The sequence below is a fragment of the Jaculus jaculus genome, chromosome 5, assembly GCF_020740685.1.
Source record: "Jaculus jaculus isolate mJacJac1 chromosome 5, mJacJac1.mat.Y.cur, whole genome shotgun sequence".
Classification (NCBI taxonomy): domain Eukaryota; kingdom Metazoa; phylum Chordata; class Mammalia; order Rodentia; family Dipodidae; genus Jaculus; species Jaculus jaculus.
In genome coordinates, this window is record NC_059106.1 from 29,583,613 (window position 1) to 29,599,498 (window position 15,886).

A 15,886-nucleotide genomic window follows, 5' to 3' on the forward strand; every position below is an offset into this window, starting at 1 on the left:
CCTTGTCAGATATTAGGATAGCAATCCCTGCTTGTTTTCTAGGCCCTTTTGCTTGAAACACCATCTTCCAGCCTTTCACCCTAAGATAATATCTATCCTTTGTAGAAAGGTGAGTTTCTTGGAGACAACAAATTGTAGGATCCTGCTTTTTAACCCAGTCTGCAAACCTATGTCTTTTTGTTGGGGCATTGAGGCTGTTGATATTCAGAGATATTTAATTGAAAGGTATGTATTTATGTTTGCCTTTTTTTGTGTGTGTGGTTCCGGTTCTACCTGTGCTGTCTTGTGTTAACTAGTATTTGAGTATTGCTTATTTTTTCTAGGTTTCTTATATGTGTGCTTTTCCTTTTCTTCAGCATGGAGGATTCTATCAAGTATTTTCTGTAGAGCTGGTTTTGTCTTCAAATACTCCTTTGACCTGCTTTTGTCATGGAATGTCCTTATTTCTCTGTCTATTTGAGTGGATAGCTTTGCAGGATAAAGTAACCTTGGTTGACAGTTGTTATCTTTCAGAACTTGGAATATATCACTCCAAGCCATTCTGGCTTTAAAAGTTTGTGTTGAATAGTCTGCTGTAATCCTGATGGGCTTGCTTTTGTAGGTAACTTGATTTTTCTAACTGCTTTCAATATTTTTTCTTTGGTTTGTGTGTTTGGAAATTTGATTATAATATGGCGAGGAGAGGTTCTTTCCAGGTTTTGTCTGGCTGGGGTTCTAAAGGCTTCCTGTATCTGCATTGGCACCTCTTTGCAAATTTGAGGTAGTTTTCTTCCATGATTTTGTTGAAGACACCTACTATGCCTTTGGAGTGGAATTCTTCTCCTTTTACTATGTCCTGAATTCTTATATTTGATCTTTTCATAGTGTCCCGAATATCTTGAAATTCCCACTCATACTTTTCTATAAGTTTGTCTTTCTCTTTGTTGGCCTGTGGAAAATCCCCGCACCTGGCTTTTCCTGCACCTGGAGCCAAGCCCGGCGGCTTTCTGGTGTGCTGCCTCCACCACTGCAGTTGGCGGAGCTGCTGGGGCCGCTTTTGCTGGCCTGTGTGTCTCTGGATGCTCTGGATCTCTTCTACTTCTCTGCTGCTGCTTCAATTTCCTATACACCTCACTTTTTAGTAAAAGTGTGTATTTTGCTGAGATTTTTTGGTCTTTTTCTCCCCCCTAGGCTGCTGTGGTGCAATACCTACGCCACCATCTTAACCTCATCTTAATTTTCATTGATATACATACACTTTATTTTTTTAAAGGCAGGCTTATTTCTACCTAACCCATGCTGTCTGAGCTTACTTTCCTTTCTGCCTCAACCCAAGGACTGGAAATTGTTTTCTAAATGGAAAATAATGAAAACAAAAATACTCCCATTATTGATAATAGATTCTGAATAAAAGTGATTCATGAACTGGCATGGTGGGGCATGCCTTTAATCCCAGCACTTGGGAAGGAGAGGTGGGAGGATCACTGTGATTTCAAGGCCACCCTGAAACTACATAGTGAATTCCAGGTCCACCTGAACTACAGTGAGAACCTACCTTGTAAGGAAGAAAAGAAACAAAAACTGATTCATGAAGTGTGAGGCAGAGGATTATGTAAGGGGCCTTGGACTTTGTGGGCATGCACCTTAACCTTGGAGCCATCTTTCCTAAAAGATAATAGATGAACTACAGTGTAAGAAAGCTGTCTGGTGATAGTAAATGAGCTTTAAAAATTTTAAATTGCCATTTTGCTTTTATGTTTTGGTAAAGGAAGTTAAAACAAGGATGTGGAATGAATTGGAAAGTTAGTAAGAACAAAGCATAAGCAAAATAAACTAGAATACTTATGAAGGATGAAATAATTTGTGTATATGTGTGTTTGCACATGGTATTCTTGGCATGATAGTTTACTTTGGTTTTGGTAAAAATGTTGGTAAGGGGGGTAGAGCACCAAATGATAGGTGGAGCTTAGGATGGTTTTATTCCTGTAAGTTATTTATTTCATAGATAATATAATGATGTATTTACAGTTGACAAAATTGGAAATATTAAAATATGTAATAGAATTTAAATGAAGAAATTCAATATTACTGAAGGATTATATAAAAAACACTATTTCTAGTTAGGGGGATAGATTCATATGAGAAGATTTTTTTGTGGATGAGTGTGATTGAGCTCACTTCATCCTCCTAACAAAAGTGATGAAATTTATAAATAATAATGAGTGTGACTAAGGAGGCAAGTTTAAAATAGTATAAATTGGTGCCAGGAGTATTGGCGCATGCCTTTAATCTCAACAGGTGGGAGAGTTAGCAGAGGTAGGAGGATCACCTGAGCCTGAAGCCTAGAGATGCAGAATGAGATCCAGGTTAGCCTGGGCTACAATGAGACCCTGCCTCAAGAAAAAAAAAAAAAAGGAGGCCTGGAAAGATGGCTCACTGGTTAACGAGCTTGAGTATAAAGTCTAAGGACCCAGATTCAATTCCCATGGACCCATGTAAACCCAGATGCACAAGAGGTACATGCATCTGGAGTTTGTTTGCAGTAGCTAGAGGCCCTAGACCACCCATTTTCTCTCTGCCTTATTACAAAAAAAAAAATGCTGGACACGGTGGCACACGCCTTTAATCCTAGTACTTGGAAAACTGAGATAGGAGGATCATTGTGAGTTTGAGGGCACCCTATTACAGAGTGAATTCCAGGTCTGCCTGAGCTAAAGTGAGACTGTATCTCAAAAAGGGGGGGGGGGGCTGGAGAGATGGCTTAACAGTATGCATTTGCCTGTGAAACCTAAGGATCCCAGTTCGAGGCTCGATTCCCTAGGACCCACATTTGCCAGATGCACCAGGGGGCACACGTGTCTGGAGTTCATTTGCAGTGGCTGGAGGCCTTGGTGCACCCATTCTCTCTGTCACTCTCAAATCAGTAAGAATACCCTCCCCCACAAAAAAAGGAAAGAAAGAAACTGGTGTGTTTTTTGTCACAGTACCATCATCCTTGACCTGAGAATCCCTTGGGTAATCTTTGGTATAGACAAGTGACACAGGTAGGCCAATTTTATTAATAATGTTAGTATGCTGTACACTAAATTAAAACATTTCAGATCAGTTTTATTTAGTTGATCAGACATGGTATTCTTTCAGACTGGAGAGATTGCTCAGTGATTAAGTTCACTTCCAGGGAAAACATGATTGACTGAGGGTGCCTGTGAACAAAAAGTGTTCAGATCTCCAGATCCCACATTTACTTGAGCATCCACTCACACCTTATAACCCTATTCATGTAGGGGAGCAGAGAGCTAAGAATCACTGGAACTCCATAAGCTCTGGAATCAGTAATAAGAGACTGTGGTTCAAAACAAGACCACACAGAAACGAAAGAACCAGGACACTCAAAGTTCCACTATTACCTTGGCAGGTGAGCAACCCTTGCTACAGCTGAGCTTACAGGGTGACACAAGGGCACATACACATACCACACTAAACACAGAAGCAAAAGTATAAAGAAATGTGATTAAACACTATTTTTTTTTTGAGATACGGTCTCACTCTAGCCCAGGCTAACTGGGATTCACCATGGACTCTCAGGGTGGCCTAGAACTCACAGCAGTCCTCCTATCTTTGCCCCCCGAATGCTGAGATTAAAGGCGTGTGCCACCATGCCCCGTTTATTAATTTTTTGTTGTTGTTGGTGGTGGTGTTTTGAGGTAGGGTCTCTAACTCAGGCTGACCTGTAATTCACTATGTAGTCTCAGGGTGGCCTCAAACTCACATTGATCCTCCTACCTCTGGCTGGGATTAAAGGTACGTGCCACTACTCCTGGCTTAAATACTAAATTAAAAAAACTTTTTTTGTTTATTTTTATTTACTTGAGAGCAAGAGGGGGGGGGAGAGAATGGGTGCACCAAGGCCTCCAGCCACTGCAAATGAGCTCCAGATGCATGCGCCCCCTTGTGCATGTGGCTAATGTGGGTCCTGGGGAATCAAGCCTTGAACCAGGGTCCTTAGGCTTCACAGGCAAGCGCTTAACTGCTAAGCCATCTCTCTAGCCCTTAAACACTAATTTTTGAGTTTTAAGTATATGAATTTAAATGTATATATGTATAATGTATGTATGTATCTGAGAGAAAGAGAGAGAGATAATGGGCATGCCAGGGTTTACAGCCACTGCAAACAATCTCCAGATGTATGCACCCCCTTGTTCATCTGGCTTACATGGGTCCTGGAGAGTTGAACTGCGATCCTTTGGCTTTGCAGGCAAATGCTTTAACTGCTAAGCCATATCTCCAGCCCATAAACACGAATTTAAGATATAAACTGAATGGCTGAGGAGACGGGTCATGGAAAAGAGGGATTTCTGCTTAAGCATGAGACTTCTTATGCCATAGACAACCAAGTTTGACTCTTTAGTGCCCACACACAAAAAAAGGATGTTAAAAAAAAAAAGGATGTACTAATACACATTCCCTGTCTACGATTGGAGAATACCTGGGACCCACTGATGAATAGCAACTCTTGTTGAGGGAGGGACCCCAACTGTAGGAAATGTATAGATAAGTGATAAGAGGAGGAAATCCTATGTGGACTCCACACACTACCTGAGGTGCACACATGTAGTCATACACAATATACACCACACCACACACACTACAAACATGCAAAAAATACATACATAAAGAGTTTGAACAAAGATCCCCTACATAGGTCAATACAGTTGCTCCCAGATGCCATAATTTATTAATCCAAAATCCCATTGCCACTGATGAGGTACTTACTGGTTAGTTGACCTTGGAGGCTACATACACACCTAAAATGACATAGGTTATAACCATGCTCTCAGCCATTGTGCAGCCAGGTTTGCATTGCTGGCAGAAAACACCCCACCAAGATCATCTTGTGGGAATTGATGTTGTTAAGAAACACTAGAATTTAGTGTGAGGAAAAGCCTCAATACCACCAAATATACATGATCTCTGCTGAAATATTTACAAGAGGGTAATTAAATAGTATGAGAACTGGAGAGATGGCTTAGTGGTTAAGAAACATCATTGCAAAGCCAAAGTACCCAGGCTCAATGCCTCACACCTATGTAAACCAGATTTGTAAGGAGTGGCTAGAGGCCCTCGTGCATCCATTCTCTCTCTGCATGTGTTTCTCTTTGTCTCTCAAATGTATATATAACATTAAAAAATTTACTACTTTTGGAAATGTTTTTCAAATACTATAAACTCATAGGGCTTCTTCTAATCTGCATGACTTCTATGAACATTCACAAACTTATCACCTGTATTAATTCCCTAATGTTTACACATGTAACATATCATAGAAATGTTTGTCATATTCTAAGCATTCATAAAACTTCTCATCAGTATGATTTCTCAGGTGATGAATGAGGTTTTCCATTATGGGTTTTTTTTGGGGGGGGATTTTTTTCCTATTATGGCTGAGTTAAAGGACCTTGGACTACAGAAAATTTTGAATATCATTAGGATTGGTAAACACTAGGGGGACTGTCAAGGATGGACTGAATGCATTGGGTTTACATCATGGATGGTTATCAGTTAATTCCAGGGGCAGAATGAAGTGGACTGATTCTGGTTTTCCCCATAAACTTAGGTGTTGTAAATGCTAGATTCCCAGCTGATGGAGATTTGGGAATTAATGCCTCCTGGATGCACTGTATTGTTGGGGGCAGGCTTATTGGTATTACAGCCAGTTTTCTCTTGCCAGTGTTTGGCACTCTCATGTGCTGTCCATCTGATGTTGCTCAGGAGATGATGCCCATGCCATCATTTTCCCCTGATATCAAGGTTCCTCTCGAGTCTGTAAGCCAAAATAAACCTTTCCTCCCACACAAGCTGTTTTTTGGTCAGGTATTTTATGCCTGCAATGAAAACCTGACTGCAACAGTAAAGATGGGAAAAAGTTCTCCCACATTATGTATAAGTCCTGTCATCACTATGAGTCCTCGGATTCCTCTGTAAGGAATTCATGTAGGACTTCCGGTTAAGATGGCAGCATAGATACCACGCCAAAGCAGCCTGGGGGGAAAAGCCAAAAGAAAAAAAAAAAAAACAGAAAAATACACACTTTTACTAAAAAGTGAGGTGTATAGGAAAATGAAACAGCAGAGTAGGAGAGATCCAGGGCCCACACAGGCCAGCAGAAGTGCCTCTGGTGGGTCAGCATGTGGGGACATCGCCAGGCTCGGCTTGAGCCACAGGAAAGCCAGGTGAGGGGATTTTCCCCTCACACCAGAGCTCTTTGCAAACTCAAGAAACGTGAAAGGAGAATGGCAGTGAACAGCACAGGAGCAGATCACAAGGTAGAAGAACACGTGGAATAGTAAGAGAACTAGAGCAGCATCGGCAGCCTCCCCTTCCCCACCAGTGCCTGACTCCAGTGAACAGAGCAACATTCCAGGGACTTGGCCACACCTACTTGAACCAACAGCAGGACCCAAACATAACTGAGACCAAAATCACCCCAAAAGGTAACTGGGATTATACCAGGTCAGTACCCGCCTATTAAACCTGGTATATAGGCCTCAACCAGAAGTGCTAATTGCACCTTCCATATCAGGATAAATTATATGTTAAATCTGATGGATGGTCAAATTTGACATTAGTAAATAAGCTGTATTTTGGACTTATTTGTTGCTTCTTGATTTATAGTGGGTTTGTTTCCTCTTCTATTATACATTAAGAATTCATGTAGAGAACTTTCCCACATTCATATGAATTCTCACCTGTGTGGGTTCTCTGATGTTTATGGAGACCTTATTGCTCATAGTAACTTTTCTCATATTATGTACCTTCCTGGCTTCTCAACTGTATGGTTTCCTTTTTATGTATTTATTTTTGGCTCTTCGAGGTAGGGTCTCACTCTAGCCCAGATTGACCTGGAATTCACTATGTAGCCTCAAGGTGAACAAGAACTCATGGTGAGCTTCCTACCCCGCCTCCCAAGTGCTGGGAAAGGCATGAGCCACCATAGCTAGGTTTGCCTTTTTTTTTTGAATGGTTAGTGAAAGTTGGTTTTGAAAAGAAACACATCTCGGACTCTGCACATTCAGAAGAATTTTCATCTGTATGGGTTTTCTGAGGTATGTGATCTGACTGCTCACAGAAAGCTTTTATCACATTCTGTACATTTATATGGTTTCTCACATGTATAAGTTATTGTTTAGTGAAATTTCACATGGAAAAGAAATGCTTCTCATATTCTACATGGGGCTTCCCACCCATATGGATTTGTTAATGTTGAGTGAGGTAAACCTCCCAAGCTTTCCCACATATTGCACATTCAAAAAAATTACCACCAGTATACTTTCTGATGATGACTGAAGAAAAATGTTGTGGTGAGTAGAGATGGCTTACCAGGTAAGGCACTTGCCCACAAAGCTAAAGACCTAGGTTCAATTCTCCTGGACCCAAATAAGCCAGATGCACAATGTGGCATGTAAACCTAGAGTTCATTTGTAGTGGCTAGAGTCCCTGGTGTGCCCATTTATTCTATCCACTTCTTTCTCAAATTAATAAAATAAAAGTTTAAAAAAAAACTGCCATGAAAGCCTTTCCACAGTCTTCACATTCATAAGACTTCCTACTTGTGTGAAAGCTTTCTAACATTCTGTACAACTACAGGGCTTATCACCTGTATTGATTCTTTGATGATTAGTGAGGTCTAAATTCATGCAGAAAGCTTTCTCACATTTTGTAAATTCAAGGGCTTCACACACATGGGAATTCTTGATGACCAATAAGGGTGGTGTTTAAAGCAAATGTTTTCCCCCATTCTGTACAAGCATAGGGCTTCACACTGTATGAGTTCTCTAATGTCAAGTATTGCTTAATAGCAAAAACATTTTCCACATTCCATACAGGCATAGGGCTTCTTCCTCTTATGTATTTTTTGAAGATGACTAAGTTCAAGCTTTGTAGTGAAAGCTTTCCCACATTATGCAACTGGATACTGCTTCTTATCTATGAGTTCTCTGATGTCTTTTGAGATGTAAATTCATATAAAAATGTCTCTCAGGTTGTGGTACATTCATAAGGGCTTTCCTCCAGTATGAATTGTCTTGTGACAAGTTTGTTGTGACAAGTGAATGCTTCCTCACATTTGGCACATTCTAAGAGCTTCTCACATGCTTGATTTTTTCAACAGTGAGGCATTAATCATAAATGAATGCCTTCCCATATTATGCAATGATAGACCATGCTGTTCACATATCACATACAGCTCATGTGGCAGATACAAGATCTCATGGAGTCAAACATCTGATAGTGGTGCCAGCAGTTCTCTTTGTGGTTCAGTATGTCCCTGAAGTAGACATAGCATGAGCACCCACTGTCATCTTTGCACTGCTATGACTTGCCCCTGGATGGCTGTGTCTTGATTTCAACACTCCCTCTGCTTTAGGGTTCTGGCCACCAAAGCCAAAATCTGAGTCCACATAGGGATAATTGTAGTCATGTTGGGGACATCAAACTTTGGTGATGGACACGGAATCAATGTCATCTGATGGTCCAGGCATTGGCTCCATATGGGCACATGCTTGTAATCCTAATAACCTACAATCCAAATCTTCTCAAGGGGGTTGATGTACAGCATTTCCTCATCATCCTTTGTGAAGCTCACATGGGGATTGAGCCTTGGTATCTGCTGCTTGGGGTGATAAGGGTCCATGGGTATGGGTTGAGCATGGAAATCCCTTGAGGCTCACAGGATGTAGGGGAAGAGACTATCTATGTACGCTGTTCCCTTTTCTGAGAGGATTTAGAAGAACTACCTATAGCAATCATGCATATGTAAAATATAAAAATGTGCTTAATGACAAGTCAGTCTTTTCAACCTCTGAGGATAAAAAGGTAAATTGTAACAATGCAATTGCATAGATACATGTAATTTTTATATCATGATTATTCATTTTCAGGATTTACTTTTATTTATTAGAGACTAAGGGGGAGGGAAGAGAGAAAGAATGGGTGTGTCAGGGCCTCTAGACCCTGCAAGTGAACTCCAGATGCATGTGCCACCTTGTGCATCTGGACTGCATGGGACCTGGAGAATTGGACATCTGTTCTTAGGCTTCACAGGAAGCATTTTAACCCACCTCTCCAGCCCCAACACTGCATCTTTCAAAAATCAGAAGCCAGTATTATATATCTTGGTGAATGGTTGCAGCCTGTCTTTTTAGAGACAGGGGTGTCACACTGAACCAAGACCTTACCAATTCTAGAGGTCAGTCAGTAAGCCTTAGTTATTTAGATCTTTCCATCTTTGCAGGGGTGAGATTTTTAGGTGCATGCCACCAAACTTTTATCTTTACACAGGTACTCTGGAGCTAAAATCAGGTCCAAATGCTTGCACAGCCAGCACTTTACTGAGCAGTCTGCTCAGGCTGTGTTAAACTTTTTAGGAATCTTGCCTAAATTGTTTTCATTCATCATGTTCAGATTTCAAATATGTTGAGAACACACATGTAAAAACAGGTGACAGCAAAATGAATCTATTCTGATGTATAAATTATTGGGAAACAACAAAGTTTAACTGAAATCAACCATTATGTCATTTAATGTCTTGCTGTTGGTGATTCCACCTTGACACAAATGGATTTTCTGATTATTCTGGATGGTGTCAAAGGGATCAGCAACGTTAGGAACATCTAATGACAGTACAGATGATCATGGACTGGAGAGATGGCTTAGTGGTCAAGGTGCTTGCCTGTGAGGCATAAAGATCCAGGTATGATTCTCCAGGTCCCACATAAGCCAGATGCACAAGGTGGTGCATGCATCTGGAGTTCGTTTGCAGTGGCTAGAGGCCCTGCCACCTTTCCTCCCTCCCTCCCCCTTCCCTCCCTCTTGATCTCTAATAAATAGTTTATTCCCGAGTTAGGCAAGTGGTTGTAGAGAGTGCAATATATGTTTCTCTACAAAAAGTTTTCCTAGCTGGGCGTGGTGGCGCACGCCTTTAATCCCAGCACTCGGGAGGCAGAGGTAGGAGGATCGCTGTGAGTTCGAGGCCACCCTGAGAATGCAGAGTGAATTCCAGGTCAGCCTGAGCTAGCGTGAGACCCTACTTCAAAAACAAAAACAAACAAACAAACAAACAAAAAAAAAGTTTTCCTGCTACCACAACCCCTAGGTATATGTGATGACAGGTTACAACCATACTAAATGGAAGGCTCAGACAAGCAGATTATGTGAACAGTGAATGGTTCAGGGATCATTCAATGCTCAGTGAATACTTTGAGCCTGTGAATCCTGAGCATAACCCACCCCCCAGTTATACATATCTCAACACATCAATACACCTTAGGTAGGCCCATCTATTTTCTGACATATGTATGATCTCAACATTACCACCACAAGGTCCACACTAGTGACCCTTCTTGGTGAACTCCTAGAAGCAGCAGCAAACTGGCTTTAACAAAGTGGGAATTGCCTGGTAAAAACCATGCATGAGATGAGCACAAAACTTACAGATGGGGGCCAGAAATCTGAGCTGATCTTTATCTGTATTTCTGGGGAAAGTGACATATATATAATGAAACAAACTGGCAGTTGGGGCGGGGAGAGATGGAGAGATGTCTCAGTGGTTAAGGCAATCACGTGCAAAGCCTAATAACCCACATGGGATTTCGTAGTACCCATGTAAAGCCATATGCTCAAAGTGACATGTCCCTGGAGCTCATTGGCAGGGGCTAGACACAATGGCATGACCATTCTCTTTTTTTCTGCCTCTTTCTGATAAATAAATATTTAAAAAATAATTAGAGAAGATGAAGGAACATCATGAATATAAGAACATAACCTTTAATATGAGTATAACCAACACTAAAAAATAATTATGAAATTTATTATGCTGTTGATAATAAAACAAGTTTTATCCAATTAAACATTATCTTTTTTTTTTTTAATTTTAGAGAGGTAGACAGAGAATTGGTGTGCCAGGGCCTCAGCCACTGCAATCAAACTCTGTATGCTTGCACCACCTAGTGGGTATGTACAACCCTGCACATGCCTCATATTAGTTCATCTGGCTTTCATGGCATGTGGAGAGTCCAACATTGTGTCCTTAGGCTTTGCAGGAAGAGCCTTAACTGCTAAGCAATATCTTCAAGGCCCAATGAAACATTCTAAATATACTGCAAGTTCCACAATTCCTTCTTTAAAAAAAAAACTGTTAACATAGACAAATGTTCAACATACAGATCATGGAGATTCTGTATGCCTTACTAGTGATAGTTTTTAAACATAGGTCTTCACAAATGTATGAATTTCTTTAGTGCTTGTAATGGAAATGTTTCTCACATTGTGTGAATTCATAGGTCTTCTCACTCAAGTTCTCATGAGGAACAATTACTGAATTGTCATAGACATCGTTCCAATATTCTGTTTAATAGGCCTACATACCTAAGTGAATTCCCTTATGAATAATGTTAGCTTCTGAATGCTTTCCCACATTTTCTCTGATGACGAATGAGGTTCCCCTTGATCGTGAAACCAGTGGCACAATCTGTACATTTATAGGGTTTTTCGCCTGTATGTGTTTTCTGATGATGACACAGGTATGACTTGGTAGCAAAAGCTTTCCCACAGTCTGCACATTCATAGGGCCTCTTACCTGTGTGATTTCCCTCATGAACAGTAAGACGGGACTTCCTAGTGAAAGTTTTCCCACAGTCTGCACATTCATAAGGCTTCTTACCTGTATGAGTTCTCTGATGCACAGTAAGATTTGACTTCAGAGTGAAACCTTTCCCACAATGTGTACATTTATAGGCCTCATTTGCATGTGTTCTTTTATGATGACAGAGGTACCAATTGCTAGCAAAAGCTTTTCCACAGTCTGAACATTCATAGGGCTTTTTACCTGTATGACTTCTCTCATGAATAATAAGATTTGACTTTCGTGTGAAAGCTTTCCCACATTCTTTACATTCATAGGGCTTCTCACCTGTATGGATTCTCTGATGTCTAGTGAGGTCTGATTTCATGTGGAAAGCTTTCCCACATTCTGTACATACATAAGGCTTCTCACCTGTACGGTTTTTCTGATGATTAATGAGATCTGATTTCATGTTGATAGCTTTCCCACATTTTCTCTGGTGACGAATGAGGCTCCCCTTGACAATGAAACCTTTCCCACAGTCTGTACATTCAAAAGGCTTCTCACCCGTATGTGTTCTCTGATGATGAACAAGGTAAAACTTGGCAGCGAAAGCTTTCCCACAGTCTGGACATGCATAGGGCTTATTACCTGCATGATTTCTCTCATGAATAATAAGAATGAACTTCCTAGTGAAAGCTTTCCCACATTCAGCACATTCATAGGGCTTCTCACCGGTATGGGTTCTCTGATGTTTAGAGAGGTCTGATTTCATGTGGAAAGCTTTTCCACATTCAGTACATTGAAAGGGTTTCTCACCAGTATGAATTCTCTGATGACCAACAAGGGTCATCTTCCGAGTGAACGTTTTCCCACATTCTGTACATGCATAGGGCTTCTTCCCCTTATGAATTCTCCGATGACAATAGAGGTAATGCTTAAAAGCAAAAGCTTTCCCACATTCCATACATGTATAGGGTTTCTTATTCATATGCATAGTATGATGATGAATATGCTGACACTTAGTACTCAAAGCTTTCCCACATTCTGTACAGTCATAGAGCTTCTCCCTCATATGTACACTCTGATGACGAAAAAGTTGACATGTTGTAGTGAAGGCTTTCCCGCATTCTGAACATACATAGGGCTTCTCACCTGTATGAATTCTCTGATGTCTACTGAGATGTGACTTCCAGTAGAAACGTTTTTCACATAGTGTACATTCATAGGGCTTTTCTCCTGTATGAATTCTCTGATGCCAGCTGAGGTAATGCTTCAAAGAGAAAGCTTTTCCACATTCTATACATGCATATGGCTTCTCACTCTTATGGATACTCTGATGTTGAATAAGATGGGCCCTCGTACCAAAAGCATTCCCACATTCTGTACATTCATAGGGCTTCTCACCTGTATGAATTCTAACATGTCTATTGAGACGTGACTTCCAATAGAAACGTTTCCCACACTGCGAACATTCATAGGGTCTGTCTCCATTATGAACTTTCTCATGAGCAGTGAGGTACGACTTGTAAGCAAATGCTTTCCCACATTCTGCACATTCATAGGGCTTCTCACCTGTATGCATTCTCTCATGACCAATAAAGGTCATCTTCTGTGTGGATTCCTTCCCAAATTCCATGCAGGCATAGAGATTCTCTCCTGAGTGAATTCTCTTAGGAACAGTGTGGTCTGACTCCACAAACATTTTTCTGCTTTCCTCACACTTATATTCATTATCCTCCTTTGAAGAAAGAGTTTGTAATTTATTGTAATTGCAGATGAAATACAAAGATCTTTTGGAAGTATGAGATATCATGTTACTTGTGTGTTGTGATTCCTTGTAAGATACCTTCATGCATGCTTTACTTTTATAGCTCTTTGTCCTTCGATAGAGTTTCTGACACAACTTTGACTCAGTCTAGAGATTAAAAAACAAGAAAAAAAAATCTGTTACATTTCATATGCCTACCAAGCTTTTAACTATTGTATGTTTCCTGATGTTTTCTGAGGGGTACTTCAATATCTTACAATCAAATTGCACTTCTCTCCTATAGATACATTGTTTAGAAAATAAGATCTTGGGGACTGGGGAAATGGCTTAGCAGTTACAGCATTTGCCTGTGAAGCCTAAGGACCTAGGTTCGATTCCCCAGGACCCATGTAAGCCAGATGCATGAGGGGGCACTGTGTCTGGAGTTTGTATGCAGTGACTAGAGGCCTGATGTGCCCATTCTCTCTTTCTCTCTAGTCTCTTTCTCTCTCATAAATAAATAAAATGTTAACAAAAAGAAAACATGATCTTTTATACATCATATAGAATGATTAATTTACATGAAACATTTATTGAGCTATATAACTGTCATCTAAACAATGATTTTCAATGCATATTGAATTTAATAGAAGTTTCATTAATATAAAATTTCATGTTCCAATATGGCTTTTATTCAGAATGGTTGAGGAAATAGCTAAGTGGTTAAAGGCATGCACTTAAAAAGCTTATGGGCCCAAATCCACACAAAACAGAAAACAAAGTGGTACCCATATCTATGACCCTAACATGTCTACAATAGCTGGGATATTGAGGAAGGAGAAAATAGAAATTCATGGACCAGGCTGAGTATTACACACAGCATCCAAAACAATAATGGGAGAAACTGTCTCAACTGAAAGGAAAGAAGAGAGGATCTCAGTGCTATTCTGAGACCTTCATTTATTTACATGTGGTAGCACACATTCCCACAAATATTCACACACAAGTCTACACATATACACACAATAAAAATATACTGAAAAATATCACTGTAAAATTGGAATGTTCTTATGGAGCTAAAAGGTTGTTAATATACTATAATTCTTAGTTTTTTATAAATTTATTTTTTTAGGGTAAGGTTACACTCACAGGCTGAAGTGGAATTCCCTATGTAATCTCAAAGTGACCTTGAACTCACAGTGATCCTTCTACCCCTGCCTCTAAGTGCTGGGATTAAAGGTGTGTGCCACACCAGGCTCATAATTTTAGTTTTTCTCTAGCCACATCTTATGAGGCTTATTATGGAGAAATGAGTGCATCCTTTTCGCAAGTTTGTGTAAAACATCAAGTACATGCCAAGATATGCATTTTTTCAAAACTAGAGGTCAAATTTATGAGTCTTTCTGAAGGTTCCAGTCAATTCTGATAGTCTATGTAGCCAGCAAGTCCCAGAGATTCAGATTTTTTCATCTTCTCAGAGATAAGATTATAGATGCAAGACATACTATAGTGCTATTTTAACATGGGTACTCTAGATACAAACTCAGGTTCAAATGCTTTTATAGCAAGCACTTTATTAGCTAAGCAGTCTGCTCAGGCTGAGTTAAGGTCTTTAAGAAACTTGCCTGAACAGTTTCCATTCATCACATTCACATTTCAAATATACTGACAGAACACATGAAAAACTGTTGATTCAAAATAAATCTATTCTGATATACAAATTATTAGGAAAGAAAAAAATTAGCTTACTTCAACCATATTGTCATTTAATGTCTTGCTGTTGGTGATTCCACCTTGACACAAATGGCTCTTCTGATTTGTCTGGATGGAATCAATGGGATCAGCAACCTTAAGAACATCTAATGATATTAAAAATATGATACACAAATTAATATATTGGCTTAGAAGATGTCATTTGACAAAAACTTTCCCCCCTTTCATTTTTCAAGGTAGGATTTCACCCTAGCCCAGGCTGACCTGGAAGTCACTCTGTAGTCTCAGGGTGGCCTCAAATCGTGACAATCCTCCTACCTCTTACTCCCAAGTGCTGGGATTAAAGGTGTGCACCACCACATCCAGCTAAAAACTCTCACTTAATATACCTAAATGGCTTTGAATGACAGAGCTGAGGGACTTGCCTTTCTTAATACTCACGTTTAAGTGATGATTTTACTAAATCACATGGCTTTAAACATTTATAACAGACTAGGTGGTACATATGCCATTTTCAAGATTAAATGTTTTATGTATATTCCTGACAACGCTGCTACCATCACTTCTCTTTTACAAGACTTACAAGTACAGATGTGCCATTTGTTGATCCGTTCTCTGAGTGGATCTCAGGATTTTCATAGTCAAGAGAAAAAAAAGAGATTATAGGGGTTGGAGAGATGACTTAGCAGTTAAGGTGCTTACTGGTGAAACCTAAGAACTCAAGTTCAATGCCACAGGACCCACATAAGCCAGATGCAGAAGGTGGTCATGTGTCTGGAGTTCAATTGCAGGGGCTGGAGGCCCTGATGTGTCCAATCTCTCCCTAT

General features: G+C 40.1%; 1 protein-coding gene and 1 pseudogene across 3 annotated transcripts in view; both read right to left on the reverse strand.

Moving 5' to 3' along the window:
• Positions 1–8,157: 8,157 nt before the first annotated feature.
• On the reverse strand, positions 8,158–8,784 carry LOC123460647 (annotated as a pseudogene).
• A 2,000-nt stretch (positions 8,785–10,784) lies between these two features.
• LOC101599479 (zinc finger protein 585A-like) overlaps positions 10,785–15,886 on the reverse strand; it is a 55,943-nt gene continuing 50,841 nt past the window's right edge. For all 3 annotated transcript variants that reach the window (XM_045149548.1, XM_045149547.1, XM_045149549.1), the window contains exons 4-5: positions 15,096–15,205; positions 10,785–13,514 (exon numbers count right to left, since the gene is read on the reverse strand). In XM_045149548.1, coding sequence (XP_045005483.1) covers positions 11,427–13,514; positions 15,096–15,205 — 2,198 coding nt within the window. In that variant the 3' untranslated portion in view covers positions 10,785–11,426. The remainder of the gene's footprint in view (positions 13,515–15,095; positions 15,206–15,886) is intronic.